This window comes from Zeugodacus cucurbitae, chromosome 2 (assembly GCF_028554725.1).
Source record: "Zeugodacus cucurbitae isolate PBARC_wt_2022May chromosome 2, idZeuCucr1.2, whole genome shotgun sequence".
In the NCBI taxonomy this organism is placed as follows: domain Eukaryota; kingdom Metazoa; phylum Arthropoda; class Insecta; order Diptera; family Tephritidae; genus Zeugodacus; species Zeugodacus cucurbitae.
Window position 1 is genome coordinate 63227707 of NC_071667.1, and position 21170 is coordinate 63248876.

At 37.9% G+C, this 21170-nt stretch overlaps 3 protein-coding genes across 6 annotated transcripts; 2 read left to right on the plus strand and 1 right to left on the minus strand.

The window, feature by feature from the left end:
* Positions 1-5643: 5643 nt before the first annotated feature.
* Positions 5644-19480, minus strand: LOC105213895 (exosome complex component RRP46). 2 transcript variants are annotated; one of them, XM_054226206.1, is made up of 4 exons: positions 19235-19480; positions 18935-19170; positions 18461-18882; positions 5644-5800 (listed from the first exon to the last, which is right to left on the minus strand). In XM_054226206.1, exons 1-3 carry the CDS (start codon positions 19368-19370, stop codon positions 18487-18489), a joined length of 768 nt encoding a protein of 255 aa, XP_054082181.1. In that variant the 5' UTR covers positions 19371-19480; the 3' UTR covers positions 5644-5800; positions 18461-18486. The 2 variants fall into 2 exon arrangements, with proteins under 2 accessions (XP_054082181.1, XP_011185302.1); XM_011187000.3 differs by lacking the exon at positions 5644-5800 and having other exon boundaries at positions 18446-18882.
* LOC105213897 (CDK5RAP1-like protein) lies at positions 16552-18447 on the plus strand. Its single transcript, XM_011187001.3, has one exon. The coding sequence runs from the start codon at positions 16659-16661 to the stop codon at positions 18417-18419; it is 1761 nt and encodes a 586-aa protein (XP_011185303.2). The 5' UTR covers positions 16552-16658; the 3' UTR covers positions 18420-18447.
* Positions 19481-19701: 221 nt separating the features above from the next.
* Positions 19702-21160, plus strand: LOC105213900 (uncharacterized). 3 transcript variants are annotated; one of them, XR_008470139.1, is made up of 3 exons: positions 19702-20115; positions 20222-20686; positions 20742-21038. XR_008470139.1 is itself a non-coding variant. In XM_054226208.1 (2 exons), exons 1-2 carry the CDS (start codon positions 20543-20545, stop codon positions 20952-20954), a joined length of 360 nt encoding a protein of 119 aa, XP_054082183.1. In that variant the 5' UTR covers positions 20315-20542; the 3' UTR covers positions 20955-21160. The 3 variants fall into 3 exon arrangements, 2 of the variants coding, with proteins under 2 accessions (XP_054082183.1, XP_054082184.1); XM_054226208.1 differs by lacking the exon at positions 19702-20115 and having other exon boundaries at positions 20315-20689; positions 20742-21160; XM_054226209.1 differs by lacking the exon at positions 19702-20115 and having other exon boundaries at positions 20315-20686; positions 20742-21160.
* The last annotated feature ends 10 nt before the right edge of the window (positions 21161-21170 follow it).

The window sequence follows — 21170 nt, forward strand, 5'->3', positions numbered from 1 at the left end:
CGAGAACGTGTGGAAGCATCACACCACACTATTTCAACATCTTGGTTTTATCAAGTGGCAAGAGCACTCCCGCATACTGATTAAAGCTAAAGCCATTTCGAGTTTTGGCTGGCATATGTTAAACAGCTTGGCAGCAGCAGCACTATATTTTTGCTGGGTGACGAAAATTTAATTAACGTTAACATTTAAATTTTGCCATAAATCGCATTAGCAGGATTTCAATTTGACTGCACTTTCAGCTGTGAAGGAATCCGATGGAGACTACCACCACCACCAATGGGCTCTTGCTCTAATAATCACACCTACTGCTGTATAAACAATGTGTATTATCTTAAGCAGAAATATCGTATGTTTGTATGTGAGTACAATCGAAGAGTTATTACTTTTGTATGGTCACACTCGTTGCCACCCAATTAATCCGACATTCTGCAAGATGAACACGCTCGTTAGTCAACGGCAAAATGGCTTCTTATACCGCGCCATTCGTTTATTCCACCATTTGCCGATTTCCAATCGCCTTTGCGCCCATTCCAATAGCTTCCTCTTTCTCTCTCATTTATAAATTCGAATTCGTAGCAACTCTTATTGACAGCATTTGTACTGGCGTTCGTACTTTATGGTTTCTGCATCTTCAAAATTGACAGCGTACGTGATTTCGTAAAGTTTTTACGTAAATTGCTAACGACTAACGAACGACAATGTGTCTCCATTGTCTCGCTAAAATGATTACTTATGGCCAACCAATGAACAATGCTGATTTATATGCTTTTGATAGACACGCTCTCACGGCGAAGGCAGGGAATTTTGCTGAGGTCAGCTATATGTCGATAGGATGAGGTATCGAGTCTGGAGGGTAGAATTCGTATTCGTATCCTTCAAAGTATGTACACAAGTAAGGAATGGCCAGCCTAGGTGCCAGTTATCTTTCCATACTTTTGTATACCAAGGTTCGGAGTTTAGTTATATCACCTAACAGTTGTTTTTAAAGACATTTCAGATAGAAATATGTATGTAAGCAACTGTACTTCGCAATCAATCGGTTAGTCTATCCATTCATCTATCCGAGATATATGCAACATTAAGTGGCGAAACATTATAGCTCTAAGAATTCCAAGTACAAGGATGAATTAAATATGCATATTTTATACAAATGAAATAATCCCAACGAGCCTTTACTAATAGACAACGATAAATATTTATCCAAACTTCAAGTTCTTAAAATCAGGAAAATCTCCCTCAAATAGTATTATTTTCTACAAATATAAAGGTGGATATTGATTTACAGATTGTCGAAAACGACTTCACATATCATTTCTCTAATCTAATACTAATAAAAATAACCGAGTTACAAAATTTAATCCGCTCTCCGCTATATCTATCAATATCATAACCATCTTATAAATTATCAAATGAAAACAATGTCTCGGTATCGACTGAGTTACCGAGTGTGAAATAATGTATAGAATCGAGAGCGATGACTAAATTCAATGATACGACTTCAGGGAAGTTGTGAATGCATTCCGTTGATTTTAGTATCAAATCTAGATGTGTTAAGGTAAGGTTTTAAGTTAAGGGGTAAGGGTTTTCACTTTCGAAAAATCGATTTTTTTTTATTTTATCTTATTGTTTAACATTTCAAGAATATGTCCTCAAAATTTTAATCCGATCTAAGCAATATTCTTGAAGTTATTGTTTAATTAGTCTCGGGGCCTTTAACGCTCTAACTCTAACAGCTCGCGCGGTTGGGATTGCAGTGTACAATTTTTTTTTTTTTTGGTTCATATTTCGGTAGATTACACCTTTAAAAATAACATATTAAAATTTCAAACCGATATCTCAAATAGTTTTTGAGTTATAGCAATTTAAAGAGCAGCCGCTCGGTAACATGAATACGATAATTTTATCTTTAAACGCGTTTTTCTCGAAACATCATTTTCCGAATTTGCTGCAGTGATTACTCAAAAATAAATGATCCGATCACTATCGAGTTTTTTTTACATGTTCTTTATATAGTTCTCCGTACAATGACCTATCGATTTTTGATCTGATCAAAAAATCGTATTTTGGCTGGCCAAAAACGACCAAAATTTTGGATAAAATTCGACTATTTTTTTTAAAACGCCGCCATATTGTCAATTTTTGATTTTTTTTTTTATCGTAGGTCATTGTACAGTGAATATTATCTAGTTTAAGGAGAATTTTTTTTTTTGGATTTCATCCACGGAGAAGGCCGGAATCACTGCAGCAGTGAAGGGCCTTTTTTTTCGGGCCGTTGGAGATCGAATTCCCAAAAATCACCTTTTTTTAGGCCATTACACTAGGTGTGCCCCTTAAACGCGTTTTTCTACTTTTCCGAAGTCCATGTTCACTGCCATTTGAAAACTACTCGACCCATTAATTTCAAACTTTGTACACATTTTCTTCATATAAAATACCACCCCCCCCCCCCCTTTTAGTAAACAATTTTTTTTAACAATAAGGGTGTTCCCACCCTGAAAATGGCGGAAATTTTAGTCGAAAATAACGGTTCACACTTTAGATGGCCGCCAAAAATGTTTAAATAAAAAAAAATAATCAGAGAACGTTGGGGGGAAGATAAAAAATCACCAAAAAAGTGTTTTTTTTACGCTGAAATCCTTACTCCTGCCTTAACTTTTGTTTCAGTTTTCATTATACGTATATACGGATTGATACTGAATAAATCAATATTTTCCTTAATTCTTCGTTCATAATAAGTCTAGCAAATTGTCTTCGACCATTACACAGTGTATCTTATTTTTTTATGCAAAATCTATATGTGAAGACAACAAGGTAATTAATTATTCAGTTGTATAATATAAGAGAGTATGTGGATATCACGTTATAGCGATATAACAATGCTTTTGCTATTCTATTTTATCGATATTTTATTTAGATCAGTAATATATTCAATTTCCAAGAATTGGTGAATCAAAGATAGTTAATATTTCACTTAATTTCTGTTGTCATAAAAAACCGTTATGTAAATAATTGTATTACGTCTAACATCATATATAAGATTGCCACTATTGAATACTTTTAGTTCGATAAATTTAGGAAATTCGAATATCTGAAAAACACTTTTTCTATAACTTATAAATTGCTAGGTTAGGTTAGGCTAGTAGGCAGATCTCTGCATATACAGGAAGATCTCACTGCTATAATATTATGGAAATGCAGGGACGTTGAAATCTTTACGACAGAACTGATCAATATAAGGCACTGTTTTAAAAATTTTAGTTTACATTAAAAAAGTTCTAATGTCACTCTTTTTTACTATTCGCTGTCTTAATCTATGACGCACAAAATCTACTACGTGTTCCATAAATCACATAAGGCTATATAGTGTGAATGATTTATTTTATTAACAGTTCTTCTAAAGCACGCTACAATTCTGTAAAAGTTTACTCTGTTATTTTAAAGAAGAAACGTTTTCAATTATTTCTTTCGTTTAATATTTAATGCATTTCTAAATTCTTCATAAATTACTTTTCTAAATACTTTAAGAATAATTTAATAGAACAGTGAAATTTAAATTACTTAATAAATATTTTCTTCTAAAATATTTCTTCGAACTCTAGTTTGTTATTCCCTTTTGAGATTAAAGTTAGCCGCCTTCCAATTGCAACGGTTTTCTTACACAACAAACCCACTCCACCGACACATTTGCAATCATACGCATACCTTTTTCTTTCTTGGCATGACCGAAAATTCTAATTGAAACATTCATCTTAATTTTCACCTTTTTGCCTAATTAATTCACCTAAATATAAGTAAATGAATATAAACGCTCCACGAAAAATCTGTCACCAAACAATATTGACCAACACAAACAAATACAACAGCCACACAATATTTGCACAGACACACACAACACACACACTGACGTGAAGGCAAGCTGCAGGTTAACGAGAATTAATGGCTTTTAGTGGCACATTTAAGACAAGAAAATTGCCTACAATGGCTACTATTGCGGCTTTCGGGTGCGAGTAAGCGGTATTGCTGCGGCTACTACTTGCATACATTAAGGCGCACATACTTTACAATACTCAACTTTATTAGCACCCGAATGCTGGGCACCTTTTCACCTTGGTGACATTAAGTCACTTCCATAGAAATAATAAAATAAATAAAATAAAACTCCTTAAGGCTTAGCACCATATATCGTTCTAAGAAGGCGTAAGTGTGAGAGTTAAATGACAAGTCGAAGCATAAAATTGCCGCTAAGCGTAATGACACAACACGGCACAGCGAAAGCCAAAGAGGGGATGGCAACACCGGTGTTGTCAGCACTCTTGCCGCCGCGCCTTGTGCTCACACCCACCCCCCGTGCCACGTACGCAGCCAATTTAATAGGAAAACAACGCAATTTTCGGTCGTGAAATTAATTTATGCCTGCAATTACGCCACGTCGTCAATAAAACACATTCATCTCGCAAGCGTTCACTCGCCCAGCGCCAGCAAAGCGACGCGTCCGAAGGCAAAGGCCACAACTACAGGGATTGCCTTGCCGCCTGTGTTGCGGGTGCCAAGTGTGACGCTGATGACATTGGAGGATGGCGAGCGTCGCGCCAGTTTGCCGAAATTGCCAGCGAGTGCCCGCCGCTTTGCCAAGTTAATTGGCTTTCTCTCGGTGACTGCATGTGTACGCGCGCGATTGGAAATTAAAATTTTCTTACACTTAACAGGAACACACATGCACACACATATATATACACCGAGAAGGTGCCCATACAATTTCACTTGGCAAAACGCAAATTTCCATAATTTTCCGATATCTATGCAAGCGGTGAAATTGAGCCATAATTAGCGTCGAAAAGCAAACGATGTTAGAAAACCTTTACTCAACCGCCTTGCACCTTACCTCCGGCGCACTCCGCCGCCTACAAACCTCACACCGCAGTCTGCATGGCGGGCAATTCATCGTGTTTGCGAAAAGGCAAGTCGAATGTGTATTGAAATGGGTTTGGCAACGTGTGGAATGAGGAGCGAGAGAACGGGAATACACACATTGGGAGCCGGGTAAAACAGCTATGTGCATATGAGTCGTTTGCAAGTGCCCATTAAGCATCGCGCGCCATTCACGCCAACATCATCGATGCTTTTCGAGACTAATTGGCAGCGCTTTTCGGTTTACTATACTTCCCCAGCGTATTTCCTTGCCTTTATGCATTATTTTTTTTCACTCTCTCCCGTATATGTATGTGTGTATGTGCGCTTACGTGTCCTGCCACCTTTGGCATATACGTATATAAAAGGCAATAAAATTTTTGGGCACCAATTAAAAACGCTCGGCAGTCGCTAAAGGCAGACACATCGTTATAACAATAAGACTATATGCTTGCAACTATAGCAAATATTTATATACAAGTACATATATGTGAATGTGCATAAGTGTATAAGCTCATCGCTACACTTACCTTTAACAGCACAACTCGTACGCTTTTATGGTTTATTGAGTTTCATGGGTACGCCATGCTGGTCTGCACTGCGTCGGCAATTTACGCCACACATTCTCTATTGACCACAATAATTGTCGATTCTTTCCTGTGTACCGGTGTATCTCATATAATATTTTTTTCTCAAGCGTTCGTTTAAAAAGTACTCATGCGAGTGTGTTTATATGTGTGAACTTGTTCGCTTGTAGAAGGTAACTGCGTCTTTTAGTGGCAGCTCAGGCTTGATTTTACTGTCTTTCCGGTTTCAACTGTTAATAACGTCCTTTGGCACCAATAAAACCAATCATAATTATGTAATTCTGCTTATAGTAAGGACGGGAGAGCTGTAATACACAGTGTTTTAATTTGGTTTAGTTTTATAAAACAATAAAAATTTAAAGATAAAAAATTAAAATACAATTGAAATTAGAAAAATTACAGTGAACATAATTCTGCAATATTTGATTTTTACAATAACCAACATATTTTTTATTAAATATGTATGTGATTGGCGTTGCAACCGTTTAGCCGGTTATAGCCGAATCGACGATAGTGCGCCACCTCTCTCTCTCCTTCGCAGTTCGGCGCCAGTTGGAGATCCCAAGTGTAACCAGGTCGCTCTCCACCTGGTCCCTCCAACGGAGTGGAGGCCTTCCCCTTCCTCGGCTTCCTCCGGCGGGTACTGCATCGAACACTTTCAGGGCTGGAGTGTTTTCGTCCATTCGGACAACCTGACCTAGCCAGCGTCGCCGCTGTCTTTTTATTCGCTGAACTATGTCAATGTCGTCGTATAACTCGTACAGCTCATCGTTCCATCGTCTGCGGTATTCGCCGTTGCCAATGTTCTGAGGACCATAAATCTTGCGCAAAATTTTCCTCTCGAAAACTCCTAGTGTCGTCTCATCTGATGTTGACATCGTCCAAGCTTCTGCACCGTAAAGCAGGACGGGAATGATAAGCGACTTGTTGAGCTTGATTTTGGTTCGTCGAGAGAGGACTTTACTGTTCAATTGCTTACTCAGTCCAAAGTAACACCTGTTGGCAAGAGTTATTCTGCGCTGGATTTCGAGGCTGACATTGTTCGTGTTGTTGATGCTGGTTCCCAGGTATACGAAATTATCTACGACCTCGAAGTTATGACTGTCAACAGTGACTTGGGAGCTAAGACGCGAATGCGCCGACTGTTTGCTTGATGACAGGAGATATTTCGTCTTGTCCTCATTCACCTCCAGACCTATTCGCTTCGCCTCCTTATCCAAGCGGGAAAAAGCAGAACAAACGGCGCGGTTGTTGCTTCCGATGATATCAATATCATCGGCGTACGCCAGGAGCTGTACACTGTTGTAGAAGATTGTACCTTCTCGGTTTAGCTATGCAGCTCTTATAATTTTTTCCAGCATCAGGTTAAAGAAGTCGCACGATTGTGAGTCACCTTGTCTGAAACCTCGTTTGGTATCGAACGGCTCGGAGAGGTCTTTCCCAATCATGACGGAGCTTTTGGTGTTGCTCAACGTCAATTTACACAGCCGTATTAGTTTTGCGGGGATACCAAATTCAGACATCGCGGCGTAATGGCTGCTCCTTTTCGTGCTGTCGAAAGCAGCTTTAAAATCGACAAAAAGGTGGTGTGTGTCGATCCTCTTTTCACGGGTCTTCTCCAAAATTTGGCGCATGGTGAATATCTGGTCAGTTGTCGATTTTCCAGGTCTAAAGCCACACTGATAAGGTCCAATCAGTTTGTTGACGGTGGGCTTTAGTCTTTCACACAGTACGCTCGATAGAACCTTGTATGCGATATTTAGGAGGCTGATCCCACGGTAATTGGCGCAGATTGTGGGATCTCCCTTTTTATGGATTGGGCAGAGCACACTGAGATTCCAATCGTCAGGCATGCTTTCTTCCGACCATATTCTTTTTTATTAAATAGAAACACCCAATTAGAGAAAGTCCTCTACTTAGGGGCTATATTTGCTTTGGCATTCTTAAACAGACCTAAGAGGATTCTAGTAAATATTTCTAAATTAGCAAAATAGAGAGTGAAATCCCAGCCGAACGTTAATATTATGTATGCAGAAATAACCATGACAGCTAGGAGAATTCTAACTGCAAAAGCAATTTAGAGAGTGAAGCTTCCTGATGTGAGTTCTGGAGTTTTTCAAACCTCAATTACCTTATACCCGAGACACACATGTAGTAACAATACCATGATAAAAGTATTAAGGTATTGTGTTTACTACGTACATTGACACACATAGATTTGAAGTAAACCCAAATACTAGTATTTGTTTCATAGACATTCGATATTTCAAAAAATTGTAAACAATAAACATTCACATTTATGAAATGGAGAAAGTAAGATTTATTATTGCAAAATAATACAAAAACACGTATTTTCTCCACAAAACACAGAAGTCGATAAATTATATGTATCTCCGAATCGTGTAACAAACCAAAGCGGTACATTGCTTTGGCATTTTTGAAAAAATAAATTCTGAAAAATTTCTTATTTTCCTTTATTTTTATTTATTTTTGAAAAATCATTTTGACAAAATATTTTGAAAAGTTTTTGTTTATGAGCTAATTATATATTGATATGTAATTAACATTTAATATTATCATGTAGGGACCGAGGAGGTAGTTTGGTAACGTATGTCCAGAGCATACTGGAATCATGGAGGCAACACTTCTCTGACCTGGTGAATGACAGTGAAAGTACAACACCAGGAGATGGCGAACCCGATCCCACAATCAATGATGATGGAATAGATATTCCATTACCCGACCATGAAGAAATTCAAATAGCAATTACCCGCTTTAAGAGCATTAAAGCCGCGGGGCCGATGAATTACCGGCCCGAAGACGGCGACGAAGAACTCATAAGGTGTATTCATAAGCTTCTTTTTAGAATATAGTCAGAAGAAAACATGCCCAAGGATTGAAATCTCAGTGGTCTGCCCAATCCATAAAAATGGAGATCCCACATTCTGCGACAATTACCGTGATATAAGTCCCCTCAATATCGCATATAAGGTCCTGTCAAGGGTATTGGGTGACAGACTAAAGCCCACCGTCAACGAACTGATTGTGACTTTAGACCCGCAAAATCCACCATGGATCAGTTATTCACCATCTATGCCACGATGTCTGAATTTGGTATCAAAACTAATACGGATATGTAAAATGACGTTGAGCAACATGGGGCACTGAATTCTTCACATTCGATATTCGGGGCCTTGAAAAGTTATAGTCCGATTTCGACAATTTTTTCATAAGTGATTCCACAGATCATACACAGTATTTGTGTAAAATTTTATTTCGCTATCTACATTAGTTCCTTATGTATATATTATAAAGAGAAGGAATAAGATGGAGTTCAAAATTGAGTTACATGGGAAGTTGTCGTTGTTGTGAACCGATTTCATCCATTTTCCACACGTGTCATCAGGGTGTCAAGAAAATATTATATACCGCATTACATTCGAATCGATCGAGTAGTTCCTGAGATATGGTTTTTGACCCATTAGTGGGCGATGCCACACCCATTTTCCATTTTGTAAAAAAATGTGAGTGCAGCATCCTTCTGCAATTTCTTCTGTAAAATGTAGTGTTTCTGACGTTTTTCGTTCGTGAGTTAACCCACTTTTAGTAATTTTCAACCTAACCTTTGAATGGGAGGTGGGCGTGGTTATTATCCGATTTCAACTAGCTTATATAGCTTTATTGGTTTGCGAGAAATATACAAATAACCGATTTGGGGGCGGGGCCAAGCAAACTTCCCCAAAAAAAATTACATCCAAATATGTCCTTCCTAGTGCGATCCTTTGTTCCAAATTTTACTTTTATAAATTTATTTATGGCCTAGTTATGACACTTTATGTGTTTTCGGTTTTCGCCATTTTGTGGGCGTGGCAGTGGTTCGATTTTGCCCATTTGCAACCCTCTCACGGTCCCAAAGAACATGTGTTCCAAGTTTCATCAAGATATCTCAATTTTTACTCAAGTTATCCGTTGCACGGACGGACGAACAGACATTCGGATTTTGACTATAATACTCTCTTAGCAACTTTTGTTGCGAGAGTATAATAATACGAGCTGCAAAGCTAAATAGGGAAGGTACAATCTTCTATAAGTGTGTACAGCTGCTTGTGTACGTCGATGATATCGATATCATCGGAAGCAACAGTTATGCTTTTTCCAGACTTGATAAAGAGTAGGCAATTGAAAAGTAAAATCCTCTCTCGAGAACAAAAACAAAACTCTACAAGTCCCTCATCATTCCCGTCCTACTTTACGGTGCAGAAGTGTGGACGATGACAACATCCGATGAGACGACTCTTGGGTGTTTTGAGAGAATAGTTTTGCGGAAGATTTATGGTCCTCTGAATATTGGCAACGGCGAATACCGAAGACAATGGAACGATGAGCTGTACGATTTATACGACGACATTGTCATAGTTCAGCGAATAAAAAGACAGCGGGTACGCTGGCTAGGTCAAGTTGTTAGGTCATAAAATTTGTTAACTCTCCAAATAGATTATATTTACAAATAATTCCAATTGGAGCTGATTTTTGGGTCTGAGAAATTTCGTCACGTTAGTTCGCTTCCGAGTAGAATCCTTGTTGGAACTGCGTTGGGAACTAACTTAATAGCAGAGAAAAAGTGAACTCGATGAAGCTTCATTTTTATAACACAACTTTTAATGAGCGTTATGCTATAGTCGATGAATTTCCAGAATGGTAGCTTGAGATTCGATAATTATGCCAATTGATTGCCCAAAAATGTTTAAGCTTTCCATTCTACACCGCAGTACCCACTCGGCTCAGCGACTGATACAAATGTAAAAATACTTCTAGTCCAACATATACTTGTATTATTCAAACCACTTTTTTTCAGATAAATGAACCAAAATTTTCTTCAAATGCTCAAATACTACTTAATATTAACATAGAGTTTAAATTGTTTGCGAAATTTGTAGAAAACATTGTTTAACGATATAGAAATTCAACAAAATTCACTTCGCTAACTTTTCATGGACGAAATTTTAGCATCACCTATATCTTTACGGAACATATATGTATGTACATGTATGTACATACCCCAGATATTGTATGTACCGCATATTTATGCTTATAAAAATGGTAATTTACATGATACGAATATCACATAGGGATATTATTAACATTTTATATTTATCGTTATTGCCACAGATTAGCCACGGAACTCTAAACCGTAAGCATTTATGGCATATACTCATACATGCATACATACATATTTATAACTAAATGTTGTACACGCCCTCTTTAGCAATTCTGAGTGCTATAATCTCCATCTATTCTCTTTTTCACCGTCTTTCTCGTACAAATATATTCCCATATATGTGTGTGTGTGTGTGTGCGTGTGTGTCACTGGTCCACTGCATACGCTTGACCGTTGATGTCACCGTAGCAAATTATAATTGCCTTTTTATCTAATATGCCTGCGTATTGTCTGTCGCAACTATTTTATTTAGTATTTTATTACATTGTCCAAATGTTTATATTTTCATTTATCCGCATGTTGCCTTGCCCTAACTCCTTGTACCTGCCTGCCTTATTACAAATGCGAATATGAAATTGCGACATTTGTGGTCGCTCGCATAAGTGGACATAATCCATTTATGTAGTATATATGACCATAAAAATCATAAAAATCTAAGAGCATCTTAAGCGTTAAATTGGATGCTTCCTTCCCGTTGGTTAGTTTGTGCCGCTTTTAATAAACATAACAAATTGAAATGCATGGAGGGGATTGAAAGTAACTGATGAATAAAGTATAAAAGACTACATATTTACATATAAATTTATTTTTGCTCACGATTTGAAGTTAGAAAACTCTTATAATAAATTTTATTAAAATAAGGGCATTTTATGGGCGTGGCATTTATACGATTTTACCCATATCCAATACCAATCCACAAAAGAGTGCGCCAAATTCAAGCCTCTGAATGACTTGACTCTGTTAGCAAATCGTAAAAGCGTACTTAGCGTTCGAATCAACGGAATATGAATCGAAGAATAATACCAACTTTTGCATAAATATATGCTCTGCACATCTTCAAACCACAAAAACACAACATTTGGCTGCAGTAGCTTAGCAACTAAGTACTCATGCTCAAACAACAACATTCGTTACATTAAACAGGCTTAACATTAGCCACAACGCCTCAAGTTATGCCATGCATGTTGCTACTGCAAACATGTTGAGCTCACATTTTCACGAGCTACTGACTTGCAAAATTAGCAATGTGAGCTTAAACAAGTACCTACGCAGTCACATCGTTTGCTTTTTGGTTTTGCAACGATTTATTAGACCAAAATTATATTACAAAATTGTCAGCACCTGAACTTTGTCGTAATTGTAATATGACCACAACATGGACTATCATTGTAAACATTATGGAACAATAAACTGTTTTATTTGTATATACATATGTATGTATAAGAGTGCAGTTAAGCAGCTGGCTAAACGCAGCATAAACTGAAATGGACTTGTCAATTTTGTCATCATAACCGCATTGTTAGTCTACCGACTTTTCGCACACAATGTGTCTATCTCTTAGCTCTCAGCTCTGCATAATTATTGTATTTTTTTTTTTCAAAGCCTAAAGTTGTTAATATGCCATGCTTAAGCCTTGTGTCAGTAGCATGTCTTTGTCAAAATGAGCATGAGCTTGTTGAACAAGAACTATTTACCGTATAGAGATTTTCATAAGTATCAATCTACTTGCGAGAACCCGGCTGACCGCAAGTGATTACTATAATGTTATATTTCATAATTTCAGCAAATGAAGAAGCGACAAGTCTTAGAAGGTTTTAAAAGGAAGTATACTTATAGGTTAACAATTGAATACCCAGTTTTTTAGATCCATATATGCGAAGCACAAAAACCATTATACTACGGTTAGTAGGAATAGACCAAGGTCTGAACCGATTTCATCATATTGTGGGGTTTTTGTCGGGGCTAGAGGAATGTATTATGTTGGCAAATATCTCCCTTCCGCCTTTTGAATTTCGCGGTGTTTTGGGGGATGTCTATATCTTCGAACTGCGGAGGAATGGTATCGACGATTCAAAGCGGGTGAAAACGACACCATGGATAAGCGGCGGAAAACCTGTGACGACGAATACCGATCAAATCGTGAAAACATCGAGTTAGACCGGCATGTGGCATCTCGTAACATGGGAGTTATTCACCAAACCATTTTAAACCATCTGTAGAAGGCTGGATACACAAAAAAGCTTGATGTGTGGGTGCCGCATGATTTGACACAAAAAAACCTTATGGACCGAATCAACGCCTGCGATATGCTGCTGAAACGAAACGAACTCGGCCCATTTTTGAAGCGGATAGTGACTGGCAACGAGAAATGAAACACATACGAAAATATCAAGTGAAAACGGTCGTGGTCGAAGGCCGGTCTCAAACAGTGGCCAAGCCGGGATTGATGGCCATGAAGGTTTTATTGTGTGTTTGGTGGAATCGGAAGGGAATCATCCACTATTATCTGCTCACATATGGCCAGACGTTTAATTCTACCATCTACTACGAACAACTGGACCACTTGAAGCAGGCAATCGACTAGAAGCGTCCAGAATTGGTCAACAGAAAGGGTGAGTGTTCCACCAGGACAACGCCAGACCACACACTTCGTTGATGACTCGTCAGAAGCTGCGGCAGCTCGGATGGGAGGTTTTATCGCATCCACCACATAGCCCGGACATAGCACCAAGTGATTACCACCTGTTCCTGTCCATGGCGAACGCCCTTGGTGGTGTAAAGTAAAACTAGAGGCTTGTGAAAAGTGGCTGTCCGAGACCTTCGCAAATAATGGAAGGGGGCTTCTACAAGGAGGTATTATGAAGTTGCCGTCTAAATGGAAGCAGATAATCAAACATAACGGTGCATATTTGAACTAAATCCGATCACTGTAACACTTATTATAAAGCATTGAATAAAGCGGAAGTGAGATATTTGCCAACCTAATATATATTCTAGAAAATGTCATATATATTCGGCATAAAATCAACCAGAATTACGAAAATCTTTACAAGTAGTATATGGGGTAATTGGTGGAGCGATTTCATCCATCTTTGGCACCCATTACAGTATATGCAAGATTATTCGTACACTTAATTTTGATGAGATAGCTTACTTACTAGTCGATATTTACGGTATAAAGACCGTTGGAATATCTGACAATTCTTATACCAGATATATGGAAGCTTGTATAAGTATTGACTCGATTTTATATATTTTCTAAACGAGAACACATAATGCATTTCATTAAGATTTATGTCAGCATTAACACTGAGGTTGTTATATTCGGTGTCTATGGTCTGGTCAAATTATAGTCCGAATGCACTCATTCTAATACTGTATAACCAAGCATCAAATGAAAATGTCTCCAGTAAGGTTGATTTATATAGCTCAAGTAGTTTTCGAAATTTTGGGAAAATGTACCACCCTACTATGATCCTATGTACCGAACGGTAACGGTAATTTAATTAATTTATAGCTTAGTTATAGCACTTTATAGTTTTCTACGTAATGGTATTTTCTAAGCGTCAATGGTCCGATCCATCTGAAAACCGAATTTCTCAGAAAGCCATGTTTATGCGTTTATTTATCTCGATAAGTTTTAGGTATTACAAACAAATACCTTTTAGGTGTTATCCGTAATTTATTATTATACTAATTATCAATCCAGTAGCTGAGTTAATGAAAAAAAAAAAAAAAAATTAATGTTGGAAAAAAATATAGTTTGTAATTGATTTTGAAATTATTTATACAAACTTTTGCGGAATAAAAAACGAGCTACAACAAAACCAACATTAGACGACCAAAAACAGGAAACATTAAATGTTTCGGATCTACACAGACGAACATGCACATATGCACATACGAAAGCACATAAATATTCCATACCACAAATCAAGCTTTGTAAGGACGTGTGAGGACATGTGTGTAAGTTAAATAAGCAAATAACATATCCATACACATACAGTTCCGCATTGCCTTTGTGTATCGCTTTTTAATAACATCCTGCGCTTTGTCAACGCATGCCCCGAAAATGTGTACGTTCGTTACGGATTTTCCCAAATTTAACCGAAACATTCCCAAGATCCGGGACTTTTCCTTTCAAGGCTCAACGCAAAAACACAATGAAATTACAACCCACACAAGCATTCAACCAGCAGACCAACAATACAAAACGGTACGCTCGGATGCCGATACAGTCGCACAAAGTTTCGTGTGACACCCAAAAAGTTGTGCAAGAAATTTGATACTTTTCCACGCACAAAGCGAGGGATCACTGGAATTATATTGTTTGCGGGTGTGGTTTACTGGTTTTTCCTTAACCGATGTGCATTGAATGCTTTGGTGTGTGATAATTGCTTTCATATTTATGTGCGCCTTGAGAAAAAGGCAACAGCAATCCTTTAGGATTATATATGTAAGTACAAAAATTCTAGCATATACCGTAAATATGTACATCGTATGTACATATATGTTCTTTATATACAAGTTATAATTTGTCATATGCTACTTTCTATATATACAAAGCTTCTTTTCAAATTTTGAAAGTGTTCTTTGATTGTGATCCAAGAACTGGAGATTGCGCATGTTTTTAGAAGGGTATTATGAGAAAAATTTGGAGTCGATGACAGTACTGTCTAGGCTAGTTTCTAATCAATAGTTTCAGGCTACTTTGCTAACCAACTTGTGTGGATCATAGCGAAATCGCTGAAAACTGTAAATCGGACAAGCTTACAAGAGAGGGCACCCTAACAACATTGACATCGAAGTAGGAGCTGGTTGGCAGTCCATGGTCCAGTTTCGCTCGTGCGCTTGACACACAGACAAGCGCTGGACAACAACCAGCACCTGAAATCCCTTTGTCCCGCAATGGAAAGTAAAAGCTCCTTCTAACTGCTTTTTCTTAGCAAGATTCATCTCAGCGCTATCTTAGGTCCAATAGGTACACATCCGGTGAGACTAGGGATCCTGCCAGATGCTAGTTACCAACGTTGTTTGGAGGAAGGCGAGGTGGAATTATCTGAGCATTTCCTCCTCCAATTTCCAGCATTCGCCAGACTAAGGCTAAAACACCTTGAACGTTGTGAATTGCCATTAGCAAACCGTGAGGCCTTTCTGGTCATTTAGGAGTTTTTTTGGTACCACAAAGAACAGCTGTCCAAGCGAGATCTTCTGTATGCGCAGAGATCTGCCTCATAACTTAACCTAACCTATGAGTAAACCCCTAATGCTCTTTCTAACAAGTGCGAATCTGTATAAGCTGTTAAAATTTTATTACGAATCCGTAAAGTATTACAGGACTAGTAACAATCGGTGCAATATGTCTTAAACGGATATTATAGGTGATAAGCCTTTATAAGCATTGCGATTAGATGGATTATTGTATTTGGGTTCATATTTATGCCGAAGAACAATTAAGACATTCATTGTGTAAGTTTAGAGTTGGTAAATCTAAGAAAAGAAACCGATTCGCATAAATCATAGTAACCCCACCCAACCTGAATTCGGCAACCCTGCAACAAGTCTAGTCAGATTGTGCAGAAGTCCAATCAGAACTTGGAAGACCGACCAGTTTGATAGGAGTTTTAGTAAATTCACGGCTTTTGTCAAATCGGATTCGTAGTTTTATTTAGACTGCGTTTGGAACCGAGACTGCATTTGAAAAATATTCGACTTGACAAAGTTTTTGTTTCTGTAAACGGCGTATTAAAAGGGTTATATCTAAAACGAGGCAATGCAATTTGGGAAGAAGAAATTGTCGGACCCACCGCCGCCAATCTCGTTTTCTTTGGATTTGACATGATGGAGGAGTTATGCTTGTCAACACTTCCCGGGCAATTACACCTGTATTGAAAGCAAAATCACTCTATAACTATTTTAAAGTAGACTAAATTCCCGAAAAACTTAAAATTGAGAAAAAATAATTTTCAAATAAAAGTAACTCAAAATTTTCTGATTAATTTTGAACACCCTGTAATACAACGATACATGGTGTCAATGTGAACAAGAACAAAGTTGTTTACATCCGAAACAGCTGTGCCGCACACAAATCAGCTGGACACCTACCATGTTACGTTTTTCCCCAATTGGCTATAAACTAAATTCAAAATTAAATTAAATTAAAAATGAAAGCACAGTGGATCAGCCGCCACAGCAAAGCGTTACAAACAATCAGTCTACTACGTAATCCAAGATTAATACAACAGAATACATTATGTCGAAAACTGAGTACAGAAGCAGCCAACGCCATCAAAACTCTAAATACACGGAAGACATTTCTAGCAAAGGTATCGGCAGGTCCAGGTCTACAGGAATTTTTCAATGTCAAGCGAGTACCCACACATACCAACGATGAGAGAGACGAGGAATTTCAAGTACCATATTTAATGCCAGAAGACTATAGCGGTCAGGGGCGTAAAGTGTTTTTTGAAGTTTACGGTTGTCAAATGAACACCAATGACACCGAAGTCGTATGGGCCGTTCTGCAGCAAAACGGATACCAGCGTTGTCAGGAGGCGCAACAGGCTGATGTCATTATAGTGGTTACCTGCGCCATTCGTGATGGTGCAGAACAAAAAATCTGGAACCGACTAAAACACTTGCATGCAATGAAGGAACGACGTTCACCACGTCTTGGACCCTTGCAGATTACTGTTTTAGGATGCATGGCTGAACGTCTTAAGGAGCGTTTACTTGAACGTGAGAGATGTGTTGATGTAATTGCGGGACCGGATAGTTACAAAGATCTTCCACGGTTACTCGCGGTATCGCGACATTATCAACAATCTGCTATTAACGTGCTACTCTCTCTGGACGAGACATATGCCGATGTAATGCCAGTGCGTTTAAATGCCGAATCACCTACAGCCTTCGTTTCGATAATGCGCGGCTGTGACAATATGTGTTCTTACTGTATTGTTCCGTTTACACGTGGCCGCGAACGTTCACGACCAATAGATTCAATAGTACAAGAAGTACAAGCACTGCGTGATAGTGGCGTTAAGGAAGTCACTTTGCTGGGCCAAAATGTCAATAGCTACCGTGATATTATCACAAATGCTGATAATAAACAAGAAATTGCTAATAGCAAAATGGCGCCAGGTTTCAGCACAGTATATAAGCCAAAGATTGGAGGAATGCGCTTTGATGAGTTACTCCGCCAAGTGGCTGAAACAGCGCCGGAAATGCGCATACGTTTCACATCCCCACACCCCAAAGACTTCTCCGAAGACGTGTTACGGGTCATACGTGACTATCCGAATGTTTGCAAAAATTTACATCTACCTGCACAGTCGGGCAACGACGCCGTATTGGACCGTATGCGACGCGGATACACAAGAGATGCGTATCTAAAGCTAGTGGATACCATTCGTACAATTCTGCCAAATGTTGGACTATCCAGCGACTTTATATGCGGGTTTTGTGGAGAGACTGAGGACGAATTCAAAGATACATTAACACTTATGAAACTGGTCCGTTATAATGTAGCTTTTCTATTCGCCTACAGTATGCGTGAACGAACGACTGCACATCGACGCTACAAAGATGACGTCCCAGCTACCGTTAAAACAGAACGATTGCAACAAATGGTTCAGGTGTTCCGACAAGAAGCCACCGAATTACACAAGTTTTTCGTAGGTCGTGAAGAGCTGATACTTATCGAGGGGAAAAGCAAAAGATCAGACCAATGCTGGTTCGGACGCAATGACGCTAACATTAAAGTCATTGTACCTAACGTGATGCTTACCGACGACAAAGAGATCAATAGAGAAATATCGATGGGAGATTTTGTTGTGGCTAAGATTACAGATTCTAATTCTCAGGTGCTTAAGGGCACACCACTCTCTATTAGCTCAATTGCGCAGTTTTATTCAAAGAGCTATTAATATCAATAAAGTTGCAAACTGTTAAATAGTTTTAAATTTACCTTTTTTAATTTGTTTTGTAGTAATTCTAAAAATCCATTTGCTCTGATTTGACTATTGGCTCCGCTTCTGTATTACGTGCTTTACTATCAGCTGTCAGCAATGATTTATTATGGAAATTTGAAATAATACGCCGGTAAAAATTAAATATTATTTGACTAGCTGCACGACTCATGCATTCTGCGTCATTAAATTGAGCCATACGAAAGCGACCACTCGTGTGTACTGTCACTAAGTTCTTTTCCAAACTATCAAAAACGAATATAAAGCTCGCTCGTTTCCCGATTGCCTCACAATGGTCAGGATCGAGTATTACCTTGTCATCTTTATCTACAATGCAATGTATCGCAGCGATATTGAATTTCATGGGCACACCACCAATTAGCAACGCCAAGCAGGCACCATTTATTGCACAAGCTTCTAACTAGAAATGAATATATGTAATGATATATGAAACTATTGGTCATTTTACTTACACCACATCGATCATCCAATTCCTGTATTTGGATAGAAATAGTTGTACGTGGATGAAGTACAGTTAATAAAGCTGACTCGCAAGTATCGCGTATAACGTTTTCCCTCAATCTATCTTCAATCGTCGGTATGCCTGCTTTGGGCCGGTAAATACATTCAACATGCGCCTTTTCTATGTTAAGGTTCTGGGATCTTACTTCAACAGGACCAAGCATGGAAGTAAGTACACAGGTGCCTCCTTTATTAATTAACAATAATTTAATTGAACAATGTAATGTATTAAAAGTACAAGGCACACAAACCTTGTGTGAATAAAGCGGAACCATCAGAACGGGTGAGTGGATTCAATTCGCAATTTATCGGACGCAACTTTAGATCTGGTAGCAGAGCGGTATTCCCTTGAGTGTCCATGGTGATAGTTTCTGTGGTTGTAACCATTTTTATTGCTTTAACATAAAAAATTCAATTTGAGCTAGAATTAGAGAAGCTTTTTAACAAAAGTTTTGGCGGAACGGCACGCTTCGTTTGCTTCTTCGTTCTTCCTGTATCGTTCACAATTATTGTGGAATTGATTGAAATTGTTAAATAATACTCATTAATTTAGTTTATAGCTATTATGGTAAATACAAAATAAAAATAGATATTCTATCATAAATATATATGAATGTTCTTATTTTATTAATGCAAGACCAGTTTTATGTAGTGGTTCAGGAAATTCTTTACATACCAGCTATTCACAAGTACCGTGAGTGTCCTTCAAAAAAGAAGAAGAAATTGCAAATTTCTTTGTAGCGAATTTGTACAACAATTTTCCAATTGTTTATGATCAGGTGTTAGGAATAAAATATAAGTGAAATTAAAATGCCAAATCCACAACTGCTTATTTAGTTTTGTTGTAATCTTTTGTGTCAATTAAGTTGTTTTGGCAAGAAAATGACAGATCCTTGGCTAGTTCAAAACTCAGGCCAACAGAATAATTCGGTTGAGAACGGTACAACGGAAAACGGTGTACATAAGCAGCAAGAGGAGGAAGAGGCTCCATTGGAATTTGAAGATAACTTCGCACCCCCAGAAAAAAGCATTAGTGACAAACCCTCGACTTCAACTAACATTGACGGGATTAATAGCTCTGCAAATTGTCTTGAACCTTTGCCCGATTCTGACAATTACTTACGTGGTCTCGGTATGTTAAAACAATAATAAAAAGGCAGCGGTATCTTTAACGTAAAACTTTGAAACGAATTTGGAATTTTTATAATTTGTTTCTTTTTTGTTTGTGTTTATTACAGAGAGAAAATTGCAGAAAATCAAAAAAGGAGCTAATTTAGTAGAAGCTTTATCGGAGAAACGTAACGACTGTCTTCGCCAACTACTGAATAGTGGTGATGCAGACAACAACAATGAAGTGTTAGCTTTAGATCAACCTTTGAACAATATTGAATTCTATAGACATCTTCAACCGGTGCAAGCTTTGTCTGTTGGTGAACTGGTACATATTGTCAAATACGATCAGTTACAACCGGATCAAACGCAAAAGACCTCCGACCAGCAGCAAGAATTGCATGACGAGGACAAAGAAGAGACAAAATAGTATTAAAAAGTGAATAAAAATGAATACACCATTCGGCGAAGTATTTCTTTTTCTAACCGACTTGGCTTGGAAAAGTCGAATAACTATACCGATGCTAGTGACAACAGTCTTTCTCATTATGGATATACGTTTGCAAATCGAAATTAATATACAAACCGGGCAGGTTGTACGCGAATTAAAAATTTTGAAATATGTGATATTTTCAAATGCATTTTTAGGCGGCTGCTGATTTGGATGATCTTGATGATGATTATGATGATGATGATGACGACGATGATGATTCAGACGATTATATAAGTGAAGGCTCGAGTGATGAAGATGAGAATGCAAATGTGTATATGGGATTTGAACAGGCAGTTGAACGCGAGCACAATCAGCAAGATAATAACAGCACTGCTAATCGCTGGAGACGTTCCTTAGGCTTGAGTTAGTTTTTGTTTATACAATAAATATACTATATTTCAATATTACATTTCATTAACTGCAAAAATAATACATACCTTTAACTATTATCCTACTAAGTATATTATTAGATAATATATTTAACAAATTAAAATGTTTTATATTTATGTTGTTTAAAAGGCGCAATTATTATAACTAATAAAATCTAAATAATCAAAATTCGTGCACAATGTAATCTTGCAGCG